This window comes from Cnephaeus nilssonii (assembly GCF_951640355.1).
Source record: "Cnephaeus nilssonii genome assembly, chromosome: 18".
NCBI lineage: Eukaryota > Metazoa > Chordata > Mammalia > Chiroptera > Vespertilionidae > Cnephaeus > Cnephaeus nilssonii.
Window position 1 is genome coordinate 37,518,054 of NC_137089.1, and position 12,527 is coordinate 37,530,580.

The 12,527-nt window shown below is 38.0% G+C and overlaps 1 protein-coding gene across 2 annotated transcripts in view; it reads left to right on the top strand.

Moving 5' to 3' along the window:
• PREX2 (phosphatidylinositol-3,4,5-trisphosphate dependent Rac exchange factor 2) overlaps nucleotides 1-12,527 on the top strand; it is a 220,664-nt gene that overhangs the window by 136,698 nt on the left and 71,439 nt on the right. For both annotated transcript variants that reach the window (XM_079796248.1, XM_079796249.1), the window contains 5 exons: nucleotides 3,261-3,440; nucleotides 4,707-4,801; nucleotides 5,564-5,646; nucleotides 6,361-6,451; nucleotides 7,616-7,744. In XM_079796248.1, coding sequence (XP_079652374.1) covers nucleotides 3,261-3,440; nucleotides 4,707-4,801; nucleotides 5,564-5,646; nucleotides 6,361-6,451; nucleotides 7,616-7,744 — 578 coding nt within the window. The remainder of the gene's footprint in view (nucleotides 1-3,260; nucleotides 3,441-4,706; nucleotides 4,802-5,563; nucleotides 5,647-6,360; nucleotides 6,452-7,615; nucleotides 7,745-12,527) is intronic.

The following is a 12,527-nucleotide window of genomic DNA, read 5'->3' on the forward strand; positions in this document are numbered from 1 at the left end:
CTAGTGCAGGGGTCCTCAAACTTTTTAAACAAGGGGCCAGTTCACTGTCCCTCAGACCGTTGGAGGGCTGGACTATAGTTTAAAAAAAACTATGAACAAATTCCTATGCACACTGCACATATCTTATTTTGAAGTAAAAATACAAAAAGGCAAAAACACCCGCAAGTGGCCCGCGGGCCATAGTTTGAGGACGCCTGCCCTAGTGAGTAGATACTTCTGTGTCCCAGTCGCTCACGTCATGTCTTCTTAGACATCTATTTTTATACAAGTCTTTTTACTCCCTTCATTGTTATGTTAACTGGAAGCCTCACAACGAGGTGTCTTTCTTACTCACTCTCCATGCCCATCTGAGTCACAGGGTCTCTGCTGCACACTGACCTCCTTCAGAATCTAGGCAACAGCCCTGGTCAGTTGGGATGTCTGATTGCCCCAGCAGGGGGAGAGAATGAGGCCAATCCCACTGGCATAAAGGCTTCTACGTGGAAGGGGCCCATGTCACCTCCACTCACATCAAAAGCAAGTCACCTGGTCATTCCCACCCTCACAGGGGTAGGGGAGGCCACCAGTCATGTGCCCAGGAGAGCTGGGATGTGGTGGACAGCTCTGATGACCATCTTCCTCCCTTCAGAGTGTGTCACTGATATGCAGGGGAGCAGGCATTCTGCTGAATTTGAAAGTATATGTATAAAACAGTGTGTCTTACCCCTCTCTAAAATGAGGGTATAATAATAATCATACCAACTTCATAAGGTAGTTTTAGGGCTTAAATGAATTAATATATGTTAAGTACTGTCTAGCATAATGACTTCAGTAAGAGCTCACTAACTTATCTATGATGAAGATGATGATGATATTTAAATGTTACAGAAAAAAACACAGGTCAATGCACATCCGACATACAAAACTGTTTATTAATCAAGGGCATCAGGAAAAGATTGACCTGGAATGGCAGGCTGCTCAGAATTTTCATTCAGAATGAATTGACCTATGAGACCAGATGGTCTGGCCCTGAGCTTCTCTCTTAACCACTTACAGTTAGGTAGCTTCTTCATATTACATATGAGCAACAGTATAGGAAAATGTGTTTGCATGCACACGTTAAGTTTTATTTCTTATTATTGCTGTTAGGAATTTTGCTGTTATGCAAAATCATGGTGTCACAAACTTTTTCGAACATTTGTTAGAGTAACACTTGTTCCTGCAGGGTCACTGTGAGCATAATTGCAGCTGATTCTGATGAAAAGAAAATATGTGAATACAGTGCCTATAAGTCAGAAAGAAATGTTTATGCTTAGCCCCATGGCTTCTGATTTAAAAACACATAGAGCACAGAGGATGCCTTGCAGAATGAGAACTCCTGCAAACTCTTTGGTATTCAGAGCTCATCTGTCTGTGCAGTGTGGTGCTTGTGGCGCATAATGTTTCAGTCTTTTGGGTGGAGGGAGTGAATACATATTCCATCTATCTTACAAGACATAAAAGTATCCTTCCAAGTGGGACTGTTTTTAAAAGAATTAGAAGCCTCACTAGGTCTGGAGCAATGTACCTCAGCTTCCTGATTGTCACTGGTGCCTAAAAACCATAAACTGCCAAATATTGTTCCAATGTCATCTCCCAGTGAGACCTTACCTCACTACGTGATTTGAAGCTGCAGCTCTGGCTTCCTTGCTGTCTTCATTTTTCTCCCTTAAGTTTGTCACCATCTGATTACTAGACAGTTTACTGTTTTTTGTTTTGTTTCCTCCCAGGAGATTGTAAGCTCCAAGAGGGCAGGAGATCTTGTTTGTTTTGTTAACTATGATAGGCACAGCCTGAGAACCATGCATAATATAATAAATGCATCTAATTAATTAGTACAGATCACTTAAATCTTTACTCAATGCACATTGGGTTTGACATATAAGAAGTATGAGACATTTTCATGGTCTTGAAATAAAGCAAACATGACATTGCTATGAAAAAAATGAGTAAATGTGCATGTTGCCCTCACTGGGTTGCTCTGTTGGTTATAGTGTCGTCCCATACACCAAAAAGGTTGCAGGTTCAATTCTCAGTCAGGGCACATACCTAGGTTGTGGGTTCGGTCCCAGTTCAGGGCAACCAATTGATGTACAGGAGGCAACCAATTGATGTTTTTCTCTCACCAGGATGCTTTTCCCTCCCTCCCTCCCTCCCTCCCTCCCTCCCTCCCTCCCTCCCTCCCTCCCTCCCTCCCTCCTTTCCTCTTTTTCTAAAATCAATAAACATATCCTTAGATGAGGATTGAAAACAAAGATATGTACATTTGCTATTGATAGAACAGAGTGTCATTGCTTTTTGATAAATGAGAAGATAATGGTTGGCTGGAGAAGCCAAACATGGGTCCCTTTTTTCAGATGTGATTTAATTCAAGTTTATAGCATGTTGTTTGATAGTAAAGACCGATTCCATTTTTGCATAATTTTGAGTTAGACAGTTCTAACAGAAACGTTTTACAGCCCAGCATTCAAGGCTAGAGTGCTTGTCCAAGTCCAAGATCAGTTTTCACACCAGTTCAGCATCTGAAGGTGGCGTTTTAGCCTTGAGCCAGGTTGGGGGCAGATTTGTGACATTCCATCCTGAGGGATTGCAGATGATGTGGGAGTAGCAGCTGCTGGCTTCCTATCCATACCTTGTCTGTGACTCTGTTTAGCATCTTATGATCACAAGGACCAGGACCTTCCTGTGAGTCCGAGTAGTAAGAAAGGATTGACAAATGGAGAAAGCCTGGGAGGTAACTAAGACAGGCCCAGGTGTGTAGGTGGCTTTTTAATATCTGAGGGTAAGCCAGTGAGGATATTTAAGCACCTTTAGTGTTTGTTTTAATATCTGGGTAGCCCTTTAAAGTTTCTCAAGTATTTTCAGATGGCAGTGCTAGTGGCTAATGTCCAGGAGAGAGGTGATGCCCAGGACGCACCGGAAATGTGTCGTTCTCTTTTTATTCTCACAGCGATCTTGTGGGGTACTCATGCGCATTATTCCCATCTCATGGATGTCAAAGAGACTCATCGTTTTGCTCTAATAACAAAGCTCGTAAGTTGGAGAACCAGGATTTGAACACGGCTTTCTAGTCTAAATTGTGTTCCTATTATTTACTCTAAGACAGGGTTTTGATGTGGTAGGATATTTACTTCCTGTGAAACACAGATGCACTCTAGACATATTTTGAAAGCCCATCATATCAACCAGTAAACAGCCAGTTTGAAAGTGTGCACTTACTCTTTTTTTATATTACAATACAGCCTTCTGTCTTCGATAACATCTTCTCCTAAGTTAGAACGGAAGGCATCCGAATGCATAGTGCCCACAGACAGTGACAATGAGAAGGGGGAAAGAAACAGCAAACGAGTCTGTTTTAATGTGGCCGGAGATGAGCAGGAAGATTCAGGTCATGACACCATCAGCAACAGAGACTCTTACAGGTAATTCGTTAATGCCTTGAACTCATTTCATCAACAAGGTCAAATGTGATTCGGTTATTTTCCACAAAGGTCTTGTAAAAAATAATTATTATTCGATCAAAGTTACTCCCATCAGAGATGTTTAGTACATACTAATAGTTATTAAAAACATATTTTACCGACACGTGGAGGAACAGGATGCTCTCATATCATTCCCACCACAGCCCCATGTGACTGCTTCTTAGATGAGCTCCATTTTACATATAAGGAAGCTGAGGCCCACAGAACTTACCTAATTTACCTATGAGACCAGATGGTCTGGTCCTGAGCTTCTCTCTTAACCACTCTACTTTCCCAATTTCTATGTGAAAGGGATTTTAACCAATACATACAAATTAATTATTACTAGAGATTTAATAATATATCACGCAGATGGACCACTCTTACCATTTCATTTACTTTTAGTTTCTAAGGATACCAATATGCTCTTTAATAGGAACCTGTGGTTTCCTCTCCAATGGGAAATTACTTGCCTAAAAATACTTTCTTGCCTAAAATTCCAGTTATCAAGTAATTAAAATTACCTTCAGTCTCCCACTAGGCGAAAATAGAAATTTTAAATGTAAATTTAAAGTTAAATAAATCATTTTTATTTATTGTGAGAGGAAAACAATATTTAATCTCCTGCACTATTTCAGATATGTGTAGTATATCCATATACATTCACAATTATTTTAAACTTTCTTTCCTTCAGTGTTCACCATTATTGAACATTTTCAAGGTGCATGCCTTGTGCTAAGCTCTGAGGTGGGGAGAAGGCACTGACCTCCCTACCCTCTAGGGAAGCTCAGAGTGCCATTGATAAGTTATAATTTAAGGTACCAGTAAGGGTTGCAAGTCAGGGATCTGAAAGAGAACTTTATTTGTCTCTATTAACAAATTAACTCCAGGCATACTAGTACACCATCCAAAAGATTATGAAGAATTTTAAGTTTGGTTTGAATCCTTGGTTTGTATATTCATTTTTAAAAATTTTATAACCATGCACTTAAAAATGTATTTAGGATTATGTTCTATAACAAGAAAACTTGAAATGTGATTGAACTTAAAATACATTTTTTTTGAAAAAAGTTAGATAAACTGTGGTAGAGAAGTTTATCTTTTGCATCATTTTCTATAAAACATATTAATACCTGTAACTGTGGCATAGTAAGTTTCTCTCATAAGAAATCACAGGGTAAGTGTGGCGAATGCAACCTTAAAGTCAATGCAACTCCTTATTTTCAGCGACTGCAATAGCAACAGGAACTCCATCGCCTCCTTCACGAGCATTTGTAGCAGCCAGTGCAGCTCATATTTCCATAGTGATGACATGGACTCAGGTGCGTTTGGTGAAGGCATGGGTGCTTTGTGATGCTAGTACCATTGGAATTGACCTGTTGGATCCTTTTGCATTTTACCTTTTATCAGTCATCCTTGGTAACTACACGTACTGCATTTCAGTGTATGTGCTTGATAAAGTCCGTTTCTCAATCCTGATATAAATAGTGAATTAAAGAGATGAAGTAAAGAAATGAAAATTTTTAAATTACCTTAATATAGGTTTTATGATCCTTCTATGGCACTATGAAGGATGATAGGTATACAGGAAGCAAGTTTTATTCAAACATTAGGCATTGTTGATTGGGTATGGGGGTGGAAGGGCTTTTGAGCCAAGGACTTTAGGACAGTAGATATACCTGAAATGGCCTTAATGTAGGTGATGGGAGTAATAAATAAATACCTGATATAAATACCTCATAAATTTCTTGTTTTGTGTGTGTTACAAACAAGATCTTGCAGCCAATTAGGATAAATCTTAATTTTTAAATCTGAATTTTATTTCAACTACTTAATCATTAGAAAAATGTACCATTTGAAAGAATTAACAGAGTGTAGTATTCTTTCTGTGTGGCCACTTTCATTCCACTTTGCTAGGATCAATAATCTGATATCTCCATAGCTATTAAATCTTTTAGAATTCATTTTCTGATCATGAAAACGAATGTCATGAATAAGAGCTTGTGTTCAATATTTTCATTTTATTTATATTAAAATACTTTGGAATGTTAAACATAGGATTAATTATTTTTTTTTATATCTAGGTGATGAACTTCCACTAAGTGTTCGAATTTCTCATGAAAAACAGGACAAGATACATAGTTGTCTGGAGCATCTTTTCAGCCAGGTATGACTGGGACACCTGTGGGTATTTTTTTTCTGTAGACTAAACTATCAGGAATCTCTTTTCAGATATACCGAAAAGAGCTTGGAATTAGAATAGAAAGGCCTCAATCTGTCCTTCCACCCACTTTAACTCAATTCCCACAATTTAAAAATGGGAATAAATATTCCTTCAGCCAACTAACCCAAAGGATTATTGTAATGTCAAGTATTTTACAGTCCTGAGGAAATCATAAAGAGTTATACACACAGGAGTTATTTTTTTTTTACTGTTTATTTTTTATGGATTTTCAGAACCCTTTATGACATTTCTTATTTAATTTTATTCTTAATTTCAAAAAGCACAAAGATTGTCATAGGGCTCCTTTAGAAATTTATATCCATAACTATAATTTATAGTGTAGAAGCTTTTATTACTTTGAAAAGGATTTTGATAACTTTTAGTTTTCTTTAATAACTCTAGGACCTATACTTCTCTTGTGTTGTAAAATTATATTTTGTATTAATATATGGTAGGATAGTAAATGTTATTGCAAGTGTTCTCAGGTGAGTTTATTCCAATATTTTATTTAAAGGTAGATTTCATAAGAATCATGGGATTTCAAACAGTAATCATTGCTTTACGAAAAAAAAAAATATGTTCCAAGATTTACTCTTGGAAATATATGCGATGTCTTACAAGATTATGTAACTTTCAGAATCTCTACTATTGTCATAGGTGGATTCGATTTCCAATCTCCTAAAAGGGCAAGCTGTGGTCAGAGCCTTTGAGCAAACCAAGTACCTCACCCCAGGTCGAGGATTGCAGGGTAAGGTTTATGAAATAACTGTTAGAAGCAATTGGGAACCAAAGTGGGAGACAGTATAGTTATGAAGCAAAAGCATCTATAGTAATAAAAGCGTAATATGCTAATTAGACCGGACAGCCAAACAACCTTCCGGATGAAGCTGGGGCTGCAAGGGCTGAGGCAAGCCACCGCGGCTGCAAGGGCCAAGGCCCTTGCACGAATTTCGTCCATTGGGCCTCTAGTCTATATATATAAAAGCCTAAGTGACCATTTGACCATTTGACCATTCAACGGTTCAACTGTTCGACTGGTAGCCATATGCACACTGACCACCAGGGGGCAAACAGTCAACGCACCGGCATGGAAACATGGAACAGACTGATGAATCTCAGAGGGAAGGCGGGAGAGGGGAAGGTGGGAAGAGATTAACCAAAGATCTTATATGCATACTAGAGGCCTGGTGCATGGATTCTTGAGGTCCCTTGGCCTGGCCTGTGGGGACCAGACCGAAACCGGCAGTCTGACATCCCCCTAGGGGTCCCAGGTTGCGAGGGCGCAGGCCAGGCTGAAGGACCCCACCGGTGCACGAATCCATGCACCGGGCCTCTAGTAGTACTATAAGAAAAGTTCTGTTTGCTCATGCCTCATAATTCACTTAATATTGCTTCTTTTTGATAATTTTAAAATCTAAGTAAAAACCAGTATAGGATCTTTTAGATTTCTTTGAAAGTTAAAATGTTTAATGCCTATGGGGCCAGACTGAACATATATGAGTTAATTGAAGAGATACAGGTATTGAGTTGCTTTGGCCAAAACCAGGCATAATGGCTACTTGTTTATATCCCAGTGGTGAGGGAGGAGGGTTGAGAATGTGGCTGGGCAAACAGAATAGGCTAACAGAAGAAGATCTAGAGCTTCCACTTTCCGACATCTAGTTTAAGATGTTTAAAGTATAGTTTTTCATCTAAATTTGCTCCTTTGTTTAAACATTTGTAAGAAAATAATACTAAGGTTTGGCATTCTGGATTTAACATATTTTCTCCTGTGATATGGCTGAAGAAATTACCAACATGATAATAATTTAGGACAACAGCAAGGAAAACAAGAAGATTCTGAAGCTGATAGTGTTGTTAATTGTTTGGTAAATGGTTGAGAGTTAAGAGAGGTTTTTTTGTGTTTATTTAGAATTTCAGCAGGAAATGGAACCAAAGCTGAGTTGTCCAAAACGGTTAAGGCTTCACATCAAGCAAGATCCTTGGAATCTTCCCAGCAGCGTCCGGAGTCTTGCTCAGAACATCAGAAAATTTGTTGAAGGTCAGGTTGAAAAACAAAGAATATCTCATTATATTAGTAGTAATCATTTAAAAACCCATTAAACCCAAAAGTTCAGTAATGGTCTTATCACTTTTTCAATGTTTCCTGTTAAGAGTGAAATAAAAGGAGTGTAAAATGTGATGAAGGATGAGAGAAAGGAGGAATAAGATTGCAGAACCTTATGTTCCAAGGATCTAAATGATCTACATGATCGAGAATATTCTCAGTGAATAAAATAAGAGCTTATATTTATGAAGACAAATGGAACATGGAGCTTCATATTTTTAATATGAGACAACAGAAAATTTTTTAAAGAATTCACAAAAAACCTGAGTCTAAAAAAATCAATTGGGCATCTGTGTGAGACTCAAGATAATGACATAGGTTGCGTCGTTCATTTTAAGTTTCTTTTTCAGAATTGTTTGTCTGAGTTGATGGTGTTATTATATACCATGACATTGTTTCTTCAACACCGTATAATTGGTACAACCTGTAATTGAAGATACAACTTCAAGACAACTCCAAAATCTGATTGCATGTTTAGATTCAGACTTATTAAGTAGAAAATTCTGAGAGTTTCCAACATGGTTATGGTGAAAATGATGAAGAGAGAAATTTGTTTAATTTTTTAAAACATCTAATTCATGATTTTATTTCCAATATTTAGCCAGTGGTTGGCAGTATCTGGAGACACACTTTGGTTGTCCCCACTGTGGGTATACCACTGGCATCTAGTGGGTAGAGCCCGGGGATTCTACTGAACAGTCTACAATGTACGGGACAGTCCCTCACAATAAAAAATGGTTTGGCCCAAATGTTAATAGTGCTAAGACCAGGGAACCTATACAATGAATAAGTATTATGCCTGGGTTTAAATTTTTATTCCACAATGATTTGAATGTCAGTTCGATATGGTAAATAGTATTCAGCAAAATCACAGCATTACCCCAGTCATTACCATTATTTCAGGGTAAATTAAAAAAGGTATTTAATTGATTTCAGAGAAGGGAGAGGGAGAGAGAGATAGAAACATCAATGATAAGAATCATTGATCAGTTGCCTCCTGCACACCACACACTGGGGATCGAGCCCACAACCTGGGCATGTGCCCTGACCAGGAATCGAACTATGAACTGTTGTATAGGTGAACGCTCAACCACTGAGCAACATCAGTTGGGCTGGATTTTTTTTTTATGCTACTAAAAAACAAAATTCAACCGAGTAAATTTGAAGATCTAATTGCCTTTATTAAGTGATTTCTGATTCAGGCAGCGTCCCATCTAGTGACTACAAAGGTGCTCTGAGGGGATGTACAAGATGGAAGGTTTTTATAGGAAGAAGGGTGGGGCAAGGGAGCTATTAATAAAAGAAGATAAAGGATTATATTTACCCTAAGACATCTTCTTAAGGGAACTGCAAGGGTTTTTATCTTGCCGGTTGCCTCTTCTTTTTATGGGGGATGGAGAGGGCCCACTCAACAGATTACCTTAGTGGTGCTTGATCAGAAAATTCCAGACTGTTGATTAGAGTTATATTTCAAAGAAGGTTTAAACAGCAGTTAAGTCAGGCATCAAATCTAGGTTTGGTATCATGGGTTTTAGCATAAGTGATGCCATTTTGGGTCTGGTTTTGTCTTTTATAATGCTTTCCTGATAAATGATAGTTCTTAAACTCAACAGAATCTGAGCCTGTCACTTAACCCCTTTGGGGGCTCAGTTTCATCATTTTGGGGGCCTCTTTTCTTCATAAATGACAGAGATGGTTTAAATGTTCTGTGATTACTAAGTCTTCTGCCTAGAAATAAACTCAATATAACAGCTTAGGTATTGTTTAGAGACCAGTAGAGGAGTTTGTACAGATATGAAAAACTCCAAATGAATCTCAGCAATTCTATTGTGCGATGAAATATTTTGTTCTTGACTGCTAGATTTCTTGGCTATATTTTTATTATATATATATATATATATATATATATATATATATATATATATATATTAGCTACTTGCTACACATTATAACACTCCCCCAAAATAATGATTAGCAAGAAGGGTGATATTTTTAAAGGGTGTTAGGCTTAAGGAATCTAGGCATATACACTTTACTAAGTAAAATGTGTATTTTTATTCAATAGATGCCAGTATCATATACTCCTAAAAGTTATGTCATGAATCTAAATGCAGGTGTTCTCATCATCCTTGAGTTTTTTAAACCTTATATTGCTTTTAGAGTAAATGAAATAGTGATATGAACAGAGAAATCTATTTTTTATTGTTTGTTTTTTGAAGAGCTTCATCTTTAAAATATAAACCTCTTCTACAGAATAAAATGCTTACTTTTTAAAAAGGTCTTCATTTGAAGACTGATACATTTTCATCTTAAGTCCTGCTTTTATATCTTTAGTACCTCATATCACAATAAGCAGCAATAGGAATGTTAGCTATCTACATTGATTGATTGACTGGTTGGTTGATTGATTGACTGATTGATAGATATTGAATATGTGCCACTGTTGGTCATAGGAGCCCAAGAGCTGGTTGAACGTGGCTGGATGTACAGTTGATGATATGGAGAGGCCTCTTTGCAGAACTTCAGTTGTATCCCTTGTTGCAAGTTTCAGTGAGATGCACTTACTTTGGATAAGAGCTATGATTGTCCCCATATTAAGTGAGACTGAAAAACTATTAATCACGAGTTCAGCTCAATGGACTATTCAAAGGAGAAGTCGATTTGCCATTTCCTGTTAATGTGTGTGGTGTCTAGTCCTGTTATATGGTTAGAAGCATAACCCTGGGATCCTTATAATCAGCTGCTTGTACTATGGAGGTACTCTGATGTAACATCACCAGTTTAGCATGAATTTATCTAATGCAACCAGAAGTAATTTCCATTTTCTTTCTTAAACTGTCTTTACATAGGGAAAGTCAGGGCTTACTACAAGTTAACATAAGGCCAACTTGCCAGAATTTCAATGTTTATATACGTAGCTGGGATTGACCCCATTCTGATGTTCCTGTGGAGGAAATAAATATCTTTTGTCTTCTATCCTCCTGTGAATTATACTGACAAAAGGCAAATTAATAAGAGGAAAGCATATAAATGTACTTAATATGAATTTTGCATGCGACAATAACCTTCATAAGGAAATGAGGACCCAAAGAAATAGTTAAACCTAAGAGTTTTTATACTAGGTTTGATGAAGAGTGGAAAGTTGTAGGAAAATATGGTAGAACAAAGGGTATAGGCTAAGGACAGTAATCTGGGAGAAACTTAGCAGGGTTTGTTCCTCTCAGCATCTTTGGACATAGGACGCTTTGTTCCTCCAGGTATAGGGAGGACACATCTCATATGAGGGTCTTATGACCTGCGTTAGGGGAGAAGAGGGAGGTCAGAGAGTCCTTCCTGCACCTGCTGTTTCTCAAATTCAGCTTAAAATATTTAATATGCCAAAGTGCACATGTTGGGGTAGCATGTTCTGAACCGTTCTTATCTGCTGGGAGAGTGACCTATGCAGACAGCATGGAAGCTCCATGCCTTTCTCCCATACCTTGCCCTTGTCTCTCTTCCATCTGGCTGTTCCTAAGTTATGTCCTTTTTTAATAAACTGAGCAAGTTGAGACTCAAAGTATTTTAGCAATTTTTTTAAAGACCACACAGCTAGTATATGACACATGGGTGTTCTGTTTTTGCAGTCTCACTTGTAAAATTTAATGCCATCTTAAGTATCTCCTGCATTTCTTGTAGATTAATTTTGTTGCTCTGACTATTGAATAGGATGCAATCTAACCTTTGTTATTTCCCATAATCTTGGGAAAAAACTCTGTAGGTTTTTATGGCAAATAAACTATTTGCCAATTGGAAATAAGTGGACACATAACTCACTGGACACAGAGCAATGAGAATGAAGTGCATACACATCATTTATGAAATACTTGTGATTGACCCTGTTCGTAGATGGGGTGGGAAGATGACTATATGGAAACATTTAGTAGTTTTCTGTCCTTTAGCACAGTATCTTTAATTATAGATGGAAAAGGAAAACAATCTATATTCTATAGAATCTATAAATATAATCTATGTAATTATATATAAGCTATAATTGTAATATATAATGCACAATATAATATACTAGAGGCCCAGTGCACAAAATTTGTACACTTGGGGGCGGGCCCTCAGCCCAACCTGCACCCTCTCACAGTCTGGAGCCCTCAGGGGATGTCCAACTGATGACTTAGGCCTGCTCCCCGTAAGCCATCATTTGGGCATCCTTAGCGCTGCCATGGAGGCAGGAGAGGCTCCCGCCACTGCCGCTGCGCTCGCCAGCTGTGAGCTCGGCTTCTGGCTGAGTGGCATTCCCCCTGTGGGAGCACACTGACCACCAGGGGGCAGCTCCTGCGTTGAGCATCTGCACCCTGGTGGTGAGTGCGCATCATAGTGACTGGTTGTTCCGCCGTTCGGTCAATTTGCTTATTAACCTTTTTATTTTATAGGATAATTATATATATTATATATGATTTTTAAAAGTTAAAATAACTAAGAAAAATACCATTTGATAGTTTATTGATCAAAACTATGACAACTGTAGGAGTTTAGAGAGTACCATGTAAGCTATAGCAACAAAAGAGGACCTACATAGATAGCAGGATTTGAATGATGTTTCATCAACTCACATAATTCAGATCTAGGAGGCATTTTAGGGTCTTGAGCAATGGACAGAATTTATATAAGCAGGTAGGAAAGAATAGCATTTCAAGTGATTTTTATTATCTGATGTAATGAGATTGTG